This window comes from Atractosteus spatula, chromosome 4 (assembly GCF_055471065.1).
Source record: "Atractosteus spatula isolate fAtrSpa1 chromosome 4, fAtrSpa1.hap1, whole genome shotgun sequence".
Lineage (NCBI taxonomy): Eukaryota > Metazoa > Chordata > Actinopteri > Semionotiformes > Lepisosteidae > Atractosteus > Atractosteus spatula.
Window position 1 is genome coordinate 64,964,375 of NC_142709.1, and position 17,497 is coordinate 64,981,871.

General features: G+C 36.9%; 2 protein-coding genes across 3 annotated transcripts in view; both read right to left on the reverse strand.

The window, feature by feature from the left end:
* Window positions 1-3,566: 3,566 nt before the first annotated feature.
* Window positions 3,567-7,391, reverse strand: LOC148836867 (uncharacterized). Its single transcript, XM_088914714.1, has 2 exons — window positions 7,340-7,391; window positions 3,567-6,038 (listed from the first exon to the last, which is right to left on the reverse strand). Exon 2 carries the CDS (start codon window positions 6,032-6,034, stop codon window positions 4,070-4,072), a length of 1,965 nt encoding a protein of 654 aa, XP_088770840.1. The 5' UTR covers window positions 6,035-6,038; window positions 7,340-7,391; the 3' UTR covers window positions 3,567-4,069.
* Window positions 7,392-8,409: 1,018 nt separating this feature from the next.
* Window positions 8,410-17,497, reverse strand: part of atp13a3 (ATPase 13A3) — a 56,862-nt gene continuing 47,774 nt past the window's right edge. The window contains exons 33-34 of one of the 2 annotated variants that reach the window (XM_088914491.1): window positions 15,092-15,184; window positions 8,410-13,786 (exon numbers count right to left, since the gene is read on the reverse strand). In XM_088914491.1, the coding sequence (XP_088770617.1) occupies window positions 13,586-13,786; window positions 15,092-15,184 (294 nt within the window). In that variant the 3' untranslated portion in view covers window positions 8,410-13,585. The remainder of the gene's footprint in view (window positions 13,787-15,091; window positions 15,185-17,497) is intronic. The other variant, XM_088914492.1, reaches the window with a different exon arrangement.

Below are 17,497 nucleotides of genomic sequence, written 5' to 3' on the forward strand. Positions count from 1 at the left end.
TTAAAAAAACTGTCACTCACTGGGTAAGGGATGTGGTGTACTTTCTCCACCTTGTAAAAATGAGCTTTCCCCTCCGCTGCAAATTTGTATTCTGCCTGGCAGCCCTTTTCAAACTTCTTTAAGAACTCGCAGCTCAACCCAGACCTTTAGAAGACCTTGAAAACTGTTGCTTCCCCTCTTCTATCCTTTCACTACCTTTTTCTTTCTTTCCCTTTCAGTACTTTTTTTTCTTTCTTTTCTCTTTTTACTTTGCTTACCTCTTCCAAATCTCTGGGTTATTCCTGTTTTTATATTATTGTTGGATCTACACCCTTTGTTTTGGTACCAAGGTCTTTCATGCCATGATGATTGTTCACTTTTGTCCGTTATTATATATGGTACCATGTAACGTTCTTTCTTTTCCCTGAAAAACCAATAAACAAATTGAACGTAAAAACTGAGCAAAACCATGAATGATCATGAATAGTGTGCAGACCCTAAAATGTGGTTCCCTCATGAGTGACTCTTTTTATGCATATTTGCTTCACAGAGTCATCTTATTGATTGGTTTTCCTTTGAAGCCTCACCTCCTGTGGTGAATATTGCAGTATTTCAGGCATTTTTCAATTTCCTTGTTTTATACTTTTCCAAAACAGGAGTAGGATTTGTTTCTCACTGAAACTGTATCTCGTTGTGTTTAGTGTCAGTGAAATATTGCCCATGTCCCCTCCAACAGCAACCTTTTTTCTGCTCAGTTGAAAGGCAGGAGGAAGGTCTGTTATCACAATGCTCTGGCCATGAGCAGAGCTTGCCAAGAGATGCACAGATAACTCTGAACAGTTGTTAACTGATAGGATCTTAACTGTCATGCCCTCCGCCTGAATCAACAGAAATAAGTATTGTTATTATGCTAAGGTTTGAAGGACTTTTTACAATTACAGTTTTGTTAAAGTGTAAGTGAAAGTGATGGACTTTGTGTTCAAAGGCAAACTAAATTCTAAAAGATTTAGAAAATGTAAGTCAGTATCTCATTATGAGCAAAAGTTTGAAATGAACTATGTTAAGGATAATATCAATTTAGCTTCTAAAAATCTTAATCATAAAGTATTTTATTTTTTTTCCACAGATTGTACATGATATCTCACACATGCTATTATATGACATTTGTCCCTCCTTCCTTATATGGTCAGATAATGGGGCACTATAAGCATGGTTTTTTCATGTTTTGGGAGTGTCCGGTATTGGTTATGTCCAGTATTTCAGACAAGACTATTCCTTGAATAAGAGTATTCCTGGTGAGTTTGTGGAATTATGATTCCAATCTTTCACTGTGGTGGAAATTGAGCTGGTTGGATGGCTAAAATCACTGTGGTAATTCATTGGGAATTTCCATATTCCTTCCTGGAATCAGTGAATCCTGGCATTTCTAAATATTTTCTAGTGCGTGTGATCCCTGCTGCCAGTTGGGGAGAGAATGAGCTGGCCTGGAGCTCTGCTCTTGACTGTCAGATCTAGCTGAGGTGTATGTCTTCCACTCTATGTGACATCACCTCTGGAGTCTTTTGGAAGGATACTTTTGAGGGAGGGGGATCTACTTTGAGGCTGGCAGGGGTGAAGGGTAATGAGGTATGCGAAACATGGGAGTTTTTGTGTTTGATTTAAGTTCTGAAAGTTGGAATGATACAATATGTTCATCATGCTAAAGAGATAGAGATAGAACATGTAAAATAAATACATATAATGGTTCTAAAAGTATCATACCTTTCAATGCGACCTGACACACACACACCTTTCTCTTTCCCTTGTACTGTTTAGATATTTCTGAAAAGGTGGGGGTACAGTATACATTTGTTTCCATCTTTTGTATGATAGAGGGAACAATTGTGATTTTTGATATATACTCTTTTGACTAGTATTTTTTATTTTTAAAACGCTTATCTTCATCAACCTTTTTATTTCTTCAACAATCCTTTTATTAACTGGGAAGGTATTTCAGTAATGAACTGTTTTTATTCTTAGAATTATTAAAACGGCATGTTTTGGTATGTTTATAGCCAATTAGTGACAGAGGTGTAACTGAAGACTTTAAATTGGTAACCGATGTTTTGTCATTAATACTGTAAGGTTTACTTTTATTAGACACAGGCTCTTTTCCTTTAGTACAGTAAACTACAAACTAGGCTTTTTATTTTTCCAGTTGCCCATCTGGCCTGCATTGTTGTAGATTGTTAGCTCTCAGAAATTAACAGAAATAACCACCTTTTGAATATTTTACTGGTGGCTTCATAATTTATTCACTAAATATGTTTTTTTGACATGATACATATATTTTTATTAATTAAAAATATTGTTCATTGGCCAATCTACTAAATAATTTTTTAATAATCTTAGCAACATTCTGAATCTGTGTAATTTCAGTCACTAGTGTCCTGTAGTCTTAGGCTGATTTGTAAATTCCAAATCTCCTAGGATATGTTAACAGTGTTATTCAGGGAAAACAAAGGAACAATGTGATCAGTGATTATTCACTACCAAAACATAAGATTTAGCAAAATAGTGAGTAATTACGGTATAAGCAACTTACTGTTCGCCCTATTTCCTGACTGTGAGTGGGAATTATGAAAACAAAGGCAAAACACAGATTTGTTAATCACAGCAGCCTGTTGTTTCCTTAGCTGCTATTATTACAGAACTATTAAGTATTTGTCTTTTCTTACCTTCTTCTTTAGTTCTTGCTCAAAAAACAGTTATACTTTAAAGAAAATCTTGCTTTATTTTGCATCGTTCAAAGTAGTTTGCTAAATTAATACAATTTCCTAAAAATTCCCTTTTTAAGTTATTTCTCAGCATTCGGAATATGACAACAGTTCCTTAATGTATGTTGTGGATACATTTACAGGGGAAGTGCAACGTAGGTAGAAAGAATCGGCGTGGACGAGTGCATTTCAAACCACAATGAAAGTAAAATGTACACAGTAACATATAAAATCTCCAATTTACATCACAAAATAGATTAAACTTCCAGGTATGCGCAGTGCCATGTTCTGCAGCTCAAAATGAGGCAACAAACTTCAGATAAGGTGAAGCGGCCCTGTCATCTTTTAAACAAACAGGCTTGTTTTGCAGACAGATACTACTGACTTGTAAACTCTTCATGCAGACCACTTTGGAACATTTCTGTGGTGAAAGATCTGCTTGCACAACCTGTACTGACTCGTTCGCATGTCACAGTATATTAGTTATTACAGTGACTAGTGAGCATTAAGGGCCGGTTTAAGTCACAAGTCTCGCAAGCTCTCGCTCTTGCCTGTGGCAAGACCAGCAGTTTGTGTCACCATAGCAACCTACAATACTTTCACAAATGTTGACGATTTTGTACTTCATTTGGAATTTGTACAATTTTGTGATACCGTCAATTAATTTATTTTGTTACAGAGATTTCATTAACAGTCTGAGAAAAATACTTACACTTTTATTAGCAATTGTATGCAAAGATGGAGCAAAAGCAGTTTTTAAAACTTGTGATACCATGGTAGTTGTATTTTCTATTGGTGTTGGTTATATTATAATATATAATATTGAGTGATGTCTTTAAAAAACTATAAGGAACTTCATCTTTCACTGGAATGCATTGCAGGGGAATAGTCCAGTTATTGTCTGATAAAATGCTGGACAAAATCAATAAAATTGAATTAACTTTTCCTGGCATCAGAAGTGATAAATATATAATTGATAAAAAAGTACACTGTGTTTGACTTGACTTCCTGTTTTGGAGGACAACTGAATTTTGGCTGATGCTGCAATAGTGCTGAAAGAACATTTTTGAAAAACAATCCCTGACATGTCCAACACTTTCCGCTACTGTACACTAGAAGCCAGTTCAACTTGGCATAAAACTCAAATTTTATACAATTCCTGTTAGATTTGTGAAAAAGTACCAGCCAGAGGTTTGAGAGGAATGTTTAAGCTAATTAATCAGTAAATCAAGGAATTTAAAAATATGTAACATCAGCAAAAAAAAACAACGTAAAACGACACTCAAAAAACACTATATGAACACATTGTCAGGGAAAAAAATAAAGAAAAAACACTATAAGGCTGATATTGTTTGCCTTATACCTTCTGTTCTGTTAGTCAAAACACCTGGTGTATTAACTAGGTCATGTAGACTAGATATGATCTGATTCAGTTTGTAAAGTGCAAACACATGAACACCAATGAGAAGTAGCGCTGCAGCTACTAACACAGCACGGATGAGTAAATGGATTGTCATGTCAGGGTCCTGTAGTGGAACAGTCCAAAGATAAACTTTACCATTTACCCTGTTGTGATGCACAATTGTGGGTCCTCTCTGCAGAGTCTCGATGTCATGTATCATCTTAAACAAGCTATCCAACTCCCTCTGCGATGTGTGGTTCTCTGGAATAGTATGGTCATAGGTTTGGGTAAAGGAAGAAGAAACAGAGAGTGTGCCAGTTGACACCAATGGCTGATTGGTCCATCTGCTGCTCAGTGTGGTGAGAAAATGCTTGTCAGTAGTTGAAGAGAGGGTTGCTTTTATCCCAGGACGTTCATGAGTGATGGAAATACTGTTAGTTTTTGTCAAAAAGGCAGTAAATGTGGGTTGTACGGAGGTTGTTCCACATGGGAGCATTTTGTTCGTTATTGAACTAAGATGGTGAGTTTTTAAATGAGCTGGAGTATAGCACAATACATTTTCATAGTTCGAAATTCTATGTTTATTGTTCCTTATCCAGTCTGTAAAGTTCACAATGTCGCAGTTACAGTTCCAATGATTTCCATCCAAGCTGATGTTTTGTAGCATAACTGCTGAATGGAGAAGTTCACTAGGGAGGTTTTCCAGTAAATTATTGTGCAGTTCAACACTACTGAGTTTTGGAAGGTTTTTGAAGATATCTTCTGGAAGGGAGCGGAGTTTGTTTGAATAAAGAGCAAGGCTCTTGAGGTTTATTAAGTCAGAAAACAGGTCTTGCTCCAAGCGCAATAAACTGTTAGAATGAATAGCAAGCTTGACCAGGCTCGTCAGGCCAGAAAAGGCATCCTTTGGCAAAGTTGATAATTTGTCATTACGTGTAAAAAACAGTGACTCTAGACCTGTCATGTTAACAAATAAATTGCCTGGGATGGTAATAAGGTTTGTATGAAATAAAAGGAATTCATTTAGTCTCGGCATTTCTCCAAACAGCTTGTCGGGTAAGTCTATCAGAGGGTTTTCGAAGAGAGTCAGCTGGGTGAGGTTGGGCAAGTGGAAGAAACTTTCAGGAGGCAGCTGGGTAAGCTGATTTGAGGAGAGAGTAAGGCTTTCTATGTTTGATAATGGCCAGAACAGTCTGGGTGGGATTTGTTGAATGTTGTTCCTGAAAAGTTTCAGTTCATTGAGGTTATGAAGGTTCTTAAAAATTCCAAGTGGAAGGCTCCTAATTTCATTGCGATATAGAAAAAGTTTTTGGAGGAGGGTAAGAGAACTGAAAACACGCTCAGGGAGGGTTTGGAGGAGGTTCTTTCCCAGGTTTAGGGTACGCAGGTTTCCGAGGCCGTGGAATAGTTCTTCAGAAAGCCATTTGAGCTTGTTGTTGCTCAAATCAAGTTCAGTCAGATTTCCCAGGGGGTCAAACAGGCCTGGCTCTATCGCAGCAAGCCTGTTGTTGTCTACAAACAGTTGTGTGAGCCCAGTTTGGTTGCTAAACAGTCCCCGTGGAAGGGTAGAGATCTGGTTGAATGACAATTTCACAGATAGCAGGCTCGGTGGGTTATTAAATGTGCCCAGACGTACAGTCGTCAGTGGATTCTTGCTTACCTGTAGTCGCAGCAAGTAAGGCAACTGATGAAAACTTTCAGCCTTTAATTCCCTGAGCTGGGTTTGCCAAATCTGTAATGAGGTGGTGCCAGAAGGCAAAGCTGGTGGCACTTCAGCGATCTCCTCTCCTTTGCAATGTGTGAGGCCATTCTCATGGCATATACACCCAGCAGGACAGCTGAGTCCAAGAAGGAACTCGTCTCTCAGCAGTACGAAGGTAAGCAACAGCAGCAGCATGTCACTTAAAAGGAAAAAATGCAGATATTTACAAAAAGACTTGATAAACCCATAAACATAAAGGACATAGGAATGAAGGTAAGATGAATTTTTCTTCACTGATTTTCAAACTCACCACTTAACAACTAGAGGTCTCCACTCTTGTGGGGATACTTACCATTCACTCTGTATTTTACTGCTAGACTTATTCTTATGGAGACCCTATGCGATACTGTATATATGATGTAAATTATACTTTTTTCAAATATTTTAAATGTTAACTCTATAACCCTACCATTTTAGGAACACATCATATTTAACATCCTCATTGTCGAAGCAGATTTGCATTTTAGGATTAATATTAGATTTTTAATATTAATTACTGAAATACACAATGACAAAAGAACACCACAAATTTTGCAAGATTTTTTAAAACAACTTTCTATGGCAAAACATTACATGTTGTGACTAGCAATTCAACTTTAGTTTATAATTGAAACATGGTTTGATGAAAGCACTAGATGAGATCATTTCAAAGAGAAAATGTTAACTAATAAGGTTTTAATATGCAAGCACTTAAGGTGTATCAGCTCCATTATCTAATTAACAGAAATAATTACCTATTTCATAGCATAAGAGCGAATATTGCTCTTCTGAAAATCTCTCTTCACCAGTATCTGTACTGTTAAAGAGTAACAAAGTAGTTGTAATACAGGAAGTGCAACAAACAAAATCATCCTCATCCTTCTGCTTTTGTGCTGTAGAATTTTTTTGTCTGTTCTCTATCCAGTATCCACCCAAATTTCACCATCACGTTTTACCACAGCATAAAAATGAAACTAGTTAACTAGTTACTTGATGTGCAATGTTCACAGTGCAAGTGATTTTTTCATCATTCCTCTGGTGCCGGCGATTCAAATTTAAACAGAAGTGAATAAGTCACAAGAAGGAAAGGAAACCGCAGGGAAAGGAAATTGTGAAACAATTAATTCGCACATTAATGTATATTAGCTTTCAATAACCCATTGTGCTAATTACTCTATAGGTTTCTTTTTTTTGTAACATACTTGAGCAGAATTGTCATGAAAGTGGCCTGTATTCTAGATTACAGTTCACTAGAAAGTGAAATGAACATGACATTGTTCTTGGTCTTTAGTATGTTCTAAATGTAGTTCATCCTTAATATGTTTAATAAAAAAATAACAAATATAAGTGATGAAAATACTCAAAGTTAGTGTATAAGATTACCACTTGTTTCTTCCGAAACATGTCCTCAACAGCTGAGCACGATGGGTTAGTTTGGCTGTGTGAAATTAAAAGCCTTACCATTAAAGAGGACAGGACACCGCAGGAGAGACAACGCAGACTGCTTTACACACGCGAGGCCCTTTTTAAAGCATGCGTGACAGAACTGCTGTCAGGTTTATCTAGGCTTTTGACCGCATGGAGGCCCATTGTTAGTGTGACACTTTATCTCAGGGACACGTTTTCGCGTGAGAGAAAGTTTCCCATATAAGGTCACTTGTGCAACAGACTGCTTCAAGCTACTGCTCGTTTTGTGTTTCTCTTCTACTGGTGTTCCATATTTATGAAGGGTGAAGGCAACCAACTTTCCTCAGCACAGAATGACATTACTTCCAGTTGCTTTTGTTTTGACTGGTTCATATTTTTTTCTTATATTTTGAAAATCTGCATCATAAAAACAGGGTAATTTTCAAAGCCCACGACACTGACCCAGTCACTGCTGTGGGGCGGGTTTTATATAGAGCAATGAAGTGGTTACCAGAATAGCTAGTAATGCTGCTGCTGCTCATGTCTGGATAACCTTTAACAGTATCAAATGAGAAAGCTGCCCAGATGGACTGTTCCGTCATTATTCATCAATGATTCATCCGGTGGTGCTGTTTTGAGAGATAAAGCGCAGCAGAGCTTTTGTGCTGTTTATCATTAGAGTTAAGTACAATGTGATCTTGTGCCTGCATGATTCAGATATACCTTCCTGTTATGTCTATAATGAAAACAGGGGACAGACAAGTTTGGATGATCTAAAGAGGGAATCACTTTGCTGTGTCAGAGAGGTAGTCCTTAAAACACTCATTATGTGAGCAAAACCTTAAATGTTGTTTTTTATATTGCACAACTCAGCCCTAAGTCAAAAAGCAGACGAACTGCAAGAACACTCATAATGGCGAAAACTAAGGACCAGCTTGTACCTCAGAAACAGAACTTCATAATTACATAAAGTGTATGCAGATTTACATCATATCACTTCCACTACACACGTATCCCTTTCAGGGTCGTGGTTATATACAGTTCATTACGTAATAAACCAATCAGGAACAGCTGGTCACGATTTAAAAAATGTAAATGAAATGAACTATCTGATGACACCTGGAGTCTTTAAATAACTTTTATTTACAAAGAGAAAAAAAAATGAAATCAAGCTTTTAAAATTAGAAATCATCTCAGGAAAAAAAAAAGTATTACAAATCAAAAATAAATACAAATAAATTAGGAGTAGAAAAAATCTAGAATTTATGTACATTTTTCTGAATGACACAACACAGGGGGTAACAATGTATACAAGGAAAAAGCACACATGGCAAAACATAGTAAAATTTGTACTTTTGTGGATTACCTTTCTGTCTTGTTACAAATACAGTAATTTCCCTGAGGGCATAACCACAAGCTGCATCAAAGGCCTGATTCCCCACAACTGAAGCGTTGGTCAGATTTCTTCCTAAAATGTTTCTTTACACATCTTCATATTTAGAAAATGACATTTAAAGAGGATAGACACTGACAGCTCAGATTTGAATTTCTGTACCTTATTAAGAATAATATTAATCAGTGTATATATTTATGATTGTGCAGTGAAGAAGAAAAAATATTGCATGTTACCCAACTTCCCATAAATTACACTTTCACAACTGCATAGCATCTGTAAATGTAATCTAAGGTTTGTCTATACTATAGCATTAAGCATTTTCAGTTTCTTTTGTTTACTATTGAGAATTCCCATCCTTTTTGATTAGCGAAACAGCTCACTTGCCAAATATAACTGTACAAATGAAATCCTTGTTTAACACACAATGTAGGACAGGATTTATATTTAATTTTATGTATTCTTGTTGCCTGCCCAACAAATCCCTTCAAAAAGAAGCACATTGCATATAGAACAATTAGTGAGATTCACAATTGGTCATTTACATTATACATGTTCTACTGCATGAAGAGGGGCTAAAGAAATTAAAAATATTTTCTAAACCCACAGTAATTTTGCACAACGGCAGGTACAACATGGATATATCCATTTCTAGATTATCAGGTGAACCTTTAACCTTTTCTCAGTTTTCTTTAAACATTCACACAACACCCAAGTTCAGAAATACTGTCCCTATTGCAATAAAATAAACAATTTGGATAATCTCAAAAAGTGATAGGGACACTTATCTAGCCCTATAATCATCATGGCAATGAAAAATGGGTAGTAATGTCGCTCTTAATCTGAATAAAATAAGAGATTAATTAAGACTAAAGCGTATGCTAAATTGGGGGACCCAGACTAGCTGTGTTGTTAGAGCATGAGACTCAATCTCAGGGTAGTGGGTTCGTGTCCCACGTCCATGTTGGAGGTCGGGCACAAGGCTAACAACCCTGTCCCGTAAAAAACGAATGTTACGGAAACAGCAACAGGATGTTTCTGCCCCTACATGCCGGAAGGCAAACTTCCATCCATACGATAAGTTGACACTGGCATTAAGTTTTTGCGATGTATAGCAACAATCGGATGTTTCATGTTCCTGCCACAAAACAACATACTGTAAATATCTGATCAGCGCTACTGAATGGGTAAATGTAAAATGAAGCTGTGTCCATCATCTGGAGACCCATTTCAATTTTGTATAAATGCAAAGTTATTGTTTAAAATATTTGGGAAGATGTTTTTGAATATAGCTCTGTATATGCTATGCTGAAATAGATGTTGAGCTTCGTACTTCCAAGCTTTTTCCCCTTGTTAACACAACACATTTAGGAGTGCTTGAGGGCATTCCTAAATAATACATTACATACATAATTCCTAAATAAGACCTTCTTTAACAAGCTACACGTAACCGTTTCACTGTTCCACAATTCCGTACACCTTGAACCCAGATCCTGTTCAATATGCGCAGAAGACATTACTTATAGATCCAAAAATATTTAAAACATCCTTCCTAGCATACACATTTACAAGAAACAAAAACAGCACATTCTATAAATTCATACACCACAAAACCTGCAGATACCCAATCCTAAAATTATATAAACCAAACAGTACCAACAGTAAAAAAAAATGCAAAATATTTGCCCTTATTAAAAACAAAATGTCTTCTCTCTGGAACATTTAATATACTATATTTTTTCACTCATTGTAATACAATTATTTAGATTTTAACTTATTTTAAAGATAAATGTACATCCAGTTCCCAAACAAATATACAAGTACATTAATGTAAAAGAAAAACTCTAAAATTCTAGAATACTTTTCAGGATGTATACTGTATATATATTATGTCTTTATATAATATATATACATACAGGGATGATATTGTTGGCCCACATTTCTTAACTGTACGTTGAAAATGTTAAATAATCGAACATATTCCATTCAAGTAATTCGTAAGGTTAAACACTTCTACCATAACTGGCCTACTGCCCTGTTAAAAAAAAGTGTTTTGTTTCTTGACTACATTTCCATTTTCAAACAAATGAAACTGGAACAATCCCCATCTTCTCATTTCTGGAAACTTCTGAAAAGAACATAATTTTCCCTTCTGCAGGACCACATGAGAGACAATGGACCTGTAACACTCTGGTTAAGTACTGGATGAAAATCAATTCACAGATCTTTTATTTTTCTACCTTTCCTTATTATAAAGAAAGGGCATTAGTAGATTAGGTAAGGAAATCTCAATGGTTAGAAAAGACTGAAAAATTTGCAAGCAGCTAAGGGTTCTGTATAATTCTAACTGTATACGTCTTGTTCACTTTTTAAAATATGTACAAGAGGATTCCTAAAATGAAATGACCAGATTACAGGGTTTATGGTCTTTTTAAAAAAAGCAAGAAAACAAGATAAATATGCATTTCTTGTCACAACAAATCTTACAGAAATGGCTCAGAAAAAAAGCATTAGGTAACTCAACTACAGGACTGACGAAAATAAAAGTTACAGTAATTATTTTAATAGCAATTACAACAACTCTTGTCCCTTATACATGTACAAATAAGATAAAATCAAAGAATTGGACTTGGGGGTCCAACTTTAAGGAACATTATTCCTTATACACAGACCTGTATACTTAAAACAGCTCTCAGAGCTAATTTGTACTGTATATGTGGCATTCCCCACTCTGGCTGTTGAAGGCACATCTGAAGTTTATCTACTGACAGACAGATATACACATACATCAGGTCTTAGTATGTTCTGGAGATCTGTAGTGTGGTTGCACAAATACTGCCAGAAAAAAAATGTTTCCTTACTTCGTACGTTAAAATAATGATGAAACAACTCCTCCTATGACTGCAGGCACTGCATGTGCATTGTAAATTCAAACAACAGTAATTAAGCTTGTTGGCAAGCTTAGACAGATTTTGTTTCTAAAAATAATATTGTGGAAATGTAGTTTGATACCAAACTGCAGTCTTTTTTCCCCAAACTAAAAACAGCCTTTAAAATCACTGCAAGTATCCACATATCAGTGGTACACCTGTATTTGTTGACTTGAAATAAGAATATGGCCCTGACCTTTTTTTTCCCCACTATAACCAAAGACAGTGTGCACACTGTCGATTGCACATTGGCTACATATGGTATGTCCATGAATGAGATCTATTTGAAATAATATTCAAACTTCAGTTAATAATCCAAGAAATATACAGATATTGGGGTTCAGCCATATCAGGCTATTAAAAATGCAAATTATGTTCAACTAATTCTTGCATAAAATACAGTAGATTGCATTTACATAGAAACTAAATAATTAGTAGGCTTTACATTGATTTGACTGGAATATTTCAATGCATCTTATTGAATTACTAAATTACTACTTTGAAAACATGAGTTTCACAGGCACATGCCTCTAGTGATACTGCTCAATTTGTGCTAATAGTTATTTAGTAAGAGAACATTAGGTACAAAAGTTTAGAAATAATACATTTTCTCTTATTTTACACTATAATTTAAATGCTGTCCAAAAGTCAATATTTGGTAAAGTAATATTTCAGAACTGATCCAAAGTTTTATTTTGATCGCAGCATGAACTTTGTTTTATCCATTCAGACACGATATATAATAACCTAAAGGCTGTTGAAGAGCTTAACACAACAGCTAAAGGTGAAAAGAGTCAAATACATTTTACAGTTTGTAATAAGCTTTTTTTTTAAACATTAAGGGTTATATCAAGTCAGTGAAAAAGAATGAACATTTTAGATATGTTTAGGCTGCCTTAATTCAGCTGTTTATAACCTGTTGACAGTGTCTTACAAATAAACAGCGTGCTCTGTCAGCTGCAGACCTTTATCAATCACAGAATCCACCGAATTCTATAGATAAATTCAAGGAGATAGTGAAACTAGGAATCTGCTCACTACGTAGAATAAGGATAATTCTTCATTGTGACCAGAAAAATACACAATCCAGGTCTTGTTATATCCTTATTGCTGGCTACAGGTATGGTATGGTAGTTCCTCCACTAGAAGCTTTGCTGAACATGATGGGATTCTGTCTACATCTGACAAAAGTAAAACTGGATCTTCAAAAGAGTCCATTTCAACTGTGAATTTCATAATGCCTAGCCTTATATGATTATCATACTTGATTGTTCTTCCACAGGAAGCAATGCTTAAAAAATAGGCAATGAAGATTGTGAGAGCAAAATGCCAGAGCCTGGCATCATCTGTACAAGACCGACTGACTACTGCTGAATAAAAAAAAGTTCACTGCTTTGCGGGGGGAGCAGCTAATGGTCACTCTAAGGCTTCAGCATCCTATACCTTTAGAGCAAGGCAAGACCACCCTGATCACTTCCTTGCATGAAATACACACAGGATTCCATTTTATTTTCATTTTATTTGCATTACCCATGTTCAAAAGCTCACTTTCCACTGTGTTTTCAGTGTAGACAATCAGTCTCACTCAAACCAGCTGTATTTAAAGTGAACTGCTGTTCAGGTTTCGACTTAAAAGAGTGCCGTCGCAAAGAAAATAAGCAATTGTTCTGGTGACTGACATACAAATAACCCCCCCACCACCACCAGCTTTGGATGCGAACATTCTGTGGTTCCCAGTCTAGAAACCTTTACTATAATTTTTACAGTATGAGTTACTGAGCATCAATGAAGGAAAGAAGGAACAGACCCAGATCCGTTCCTTAGAAACGACAGAAAAAAACGCTGGTCAGTTATGAGGGGCCTGATTGTTGTCCTGTTGCTAGTATTCAACCTTTTTTTGATCGAGACCTTTTCCACTAAAACATAACCTTCCCCTTAAGATAGTTTTGGGTCACCTTTTCTGAACGGGGAAAAGTGCTAGGAAGCTGAAATGATTGGGCAAGAGCCGTTTTCAGGGCTGGGGTGAGACTTGGCTTCTGTTGTGGTCTTAGGTTTCGGGGGCCAGTCTGGGTCAACCAGCAGCTCCTGGGCAAGGTGCATGTAGCGGGCCTTCGGTTCCCAGCGCTTTCGGCAGCAGAGCCAGGACAGGACTTTGGGGCCCCTCAGATCAACTCCCATCTGCAGAGAAAATTAAAAAAAAAAAGAAAATGACGCCAAATTGCTTTTCTTTTCCATTCTGAGGACAGAATGCTTTGCTTCCTGCTCACAGCCTGCCCACCCACCCCCGTCCCCTTCAAGTTTCTAAACATGGTCTTATGATATGAGAGTGACCCTCTATAGCTGTTCAAGATGCATACTACACTTCAAAGAATCAGGGGAAATGAATGAAGTTCGCTCAGCCTTTGGACTTTTGCACTAGCTGAAATCTACTGATCCATTTGTTCTCAGTTTTAATGTGTAAAAAAGATCTGGTGTTAGACATGGCTACGGGATCTGTAGGCCTGTTGTTAATCAGTGGCGAAGTGCCCACACCAGTGCTTCACAACCAGGGAGCAACATGCAAATCACTCCCTACACACATGGTGCAGCTAGCGCAGGTCCTGATACTGTAATGCACAATCAGCATATCGTTAACTACAGAACTCTTTCAAACTGGAGCTCTTCGCAGTGTGTGTACATACAGAAAGTGTGTCACAATCACTCCCATCAAGGTTTTGTCCCGTAAACTTTTTTTAAAATTATAACTACAAGGCCGTGGTTAGTAAGGAATCAACAAGTCTAATTAAAGATAACTCGATTTTTCACCGATCTTTGTTTTACAAAAGAAATGCCTGATTTCAAATTACCATGCGTCTAGACAATACATGGTTTTAGAATAAGCGGAGTTAACTCTTGACATAAACGTCAGCCTTTCTTAAAGCACCACAAGAGCTGCACTTTGCGATCCACTGTAAGCCAGCCTTACAGCATCCAGAATTGACTGTTTTGCAAAGACATCTTCCCGACTGATTAAAACGATGCTTTAGGCTCCGTTAGAAGATCACTTTATAGAGTCTCTGCCATATACGGTTTTATCTAACTCGTGGCTAAACTCCATTTAAAAATTCAAGAGTTAAAATCAACCGCCTGGCTCTGGAAACAGAAGCGGCATAGTAAGCATCTGAAATGCTATAAAGAACACATACCTGAATCAAGGCATGCAAAGCCTTTCGGGAGTTTCTAAAAGTAAGGTAACAAAGCCTCAAGACGCGTGCAGCTGTGCGCGACTCGTAGCAACCCTAGTGCAATGATGAGGTATTAAAAAGAAGGGAGTGAAAATTCCACTGCCAGCACCCACCCTCCGAGTGGCAGGGACCCACCACGCTGGAATGCAAAGAAGGCAGATCACAGAAATCGCTTGGCATGCAAATGTTAAGAGTCTATGGCGAAGGGGTAAGGCAGCAGGAAGTAAAAGGGACAGTGAATAAAGCGTCAGATCCCAACCTGTGGTGTCTGTGAGGCAGAGGTGATGCCAGAGCTGCCTTGCTTGTCTCGGCTGAACACAAGCTTCCATAAGACGATGTCAAGGATGAAGGTCTATGGAATATTGCAGTGGGCAGGAAAGAATTAAAAGAGCTACCAAATCATGTTTCTTTTTTTTTTTGCTTGTTTGTTTATTTTTTATGAACAAAGATTCGTGGATTCAGTTCACGTCAGAATCTTTAGGTTAATTAAAACAAAAAGGAAAAAAATCGCGAAATGGATTATTTGCGAAGTGCTAATTTAGTATGATTATTTTACAAAGGTCAATTAGCAGAATGATTTGTTCTCACTGCTGTATCTTCTGCGGGCGTGGTTCTGCAGTGAATTCATTAGTCATTCAAGAAAGCTTTCAGGAAGATGCACAAGCTTTTATTTTGTTAGAAACTATGTTAGGGTGTCTACGGTGCAGAATCTACGAAACTACAATATAGCAGTTTATTAAAAGGCTGAAGCATTGCTGAGAAACTGTATGAATAAAACAAGTAACAGTTCTCTCCAAAGTTCCCGTTACACTGTTCAACTGCATATGGCATGTTGTATACCGGTTAACAATTATTCAGAGCAAAAGGCAATTACACACTAATTTAATAAATAAACATTGTTGAGCTGTAGGAAAAAGTTTGAGATCCAATTAGCAAAGGGAAAACGCCCAAGACAGAAACACAGTGATGCACCTTTGGGTTACCAAACCACTATTCCATAACATTTGTGTTACATTAAAAAAATAATAACAGAACAACAAACCAAACATAAAAGGTAAAAAAAGGCATTCCAATAACATTCCAGAACGACCTCCATTGTACTTATATTAATTCATGTCTATAGGGATAGCCGAAATTGTTCCTGAAATAAACTGCTTAAATCAACTCCGACATAAGCAATCTCCTTTATTTCAAAACACCAGAGGGAACCAGACACTTGAGGAAGCTAGATCTGGCGATCGCGGAGGTTGTAAAAGGAATCCCCTGCTGCCAGTTACAATATCAACCTCATGCTACAGGATGTGAAGAATCACCATGCTGGGACATCCCACTGCTGGAGCTTAGCTAGCAGAAGGGCACTGAAGTAGAACATTTAGACGTGGAGAACGCTGTGGGCACACAGATATTAAAACCAATATGGAGCTATAAAATATTTTTACTTCGATTCATTGCTACAGAAGCCTATTAGGGCCACAGGAAAAAAAAAAAGTGTTTAAACAAGATACTGCTGCCAACACATCATCACCAGCGGGACTCTCTTTATAAACACATTACAGTACGCTGTTTGCTATGGCAGCCACTTGTGTGGCATCTAGGAATTGTTTTGGGATTTTGAGGGTGGCATGCATTCCCCTATTCCATTACATTTATGTCTGTGCAAACTGTTATACCTTAAGTTTCTACTCCTTTCACGTGACAGATTTCTTGTCGTTTGCTGTGTAAACCCAAATTAATGTGTATTCAAAATAAGCATAGGCTGAAAGCTTTTGGTGTTTATAGAAAGACTGCAAGCCAACAGCAGGTATAGGTTTTACTGTTAAGTCACTGTAAATGTATTCTGTTCATTGTTTAAAGATGAGACAAAAACCTATCTACATGAAAATTAACCCAGCAATGCTAAACGACAGGGTGTTATACTTGATGTATACAAAAGACATTGATGCACACAAATGGGAAAGTGACTTTTTTTTTGTTAATGAAAATGGAACTTTCCATTGGGAAATATTTCATATATTGCAATATATTAATACATTGCGGTGGTATTATTTAAGCAATGATTATCGTGTTTAAATGGAATGTTATCAAATTTAAACACATTTAGTTTTCTCTGTGGCACTAACAGGCTTCCATAAATTCCAGAAATTAATCCCTCCCAACTTATTCTTCTCTTCCAGTTTATATGCAAGCTCTCGTTTTTATATTTGTTGTATTTTGTTGTTTTGTTCTTTAAAATCCATGTCAAACGGACAAGAGGCGTCTGCATCTCCTGCAACCTCTAGTTTGAAGAAAACACTCTAAGATGCATCAGAGTTCACTGTCAAAGACTATTTCTTTGCATATTATCTTAAAATTACTGTTCAGTATCTGCAATGCTCCAACACACACTGCAATTTGGAAATCGCCTAAATCAGATCAACTATCAACTGTAACAAATGTTCATACCTGTTTTCATCACTTAAAGGGTAGAGAATGGCTACTATGATGAGTTTTTAATCTGACTTTACACCTGTATGAGGCTAATACCAGATTAAGTAGCTGTCTGGTTTTAATTGCCAATTTGCTGTAGGCCAAAGAGTTTTTACTGTAAAAGCTCTAATTGTATTTTCAGAATAATGACAGCACTCTACACTGTAGTGTAACTTAATTCCTCCTCCCCGTTTTAATA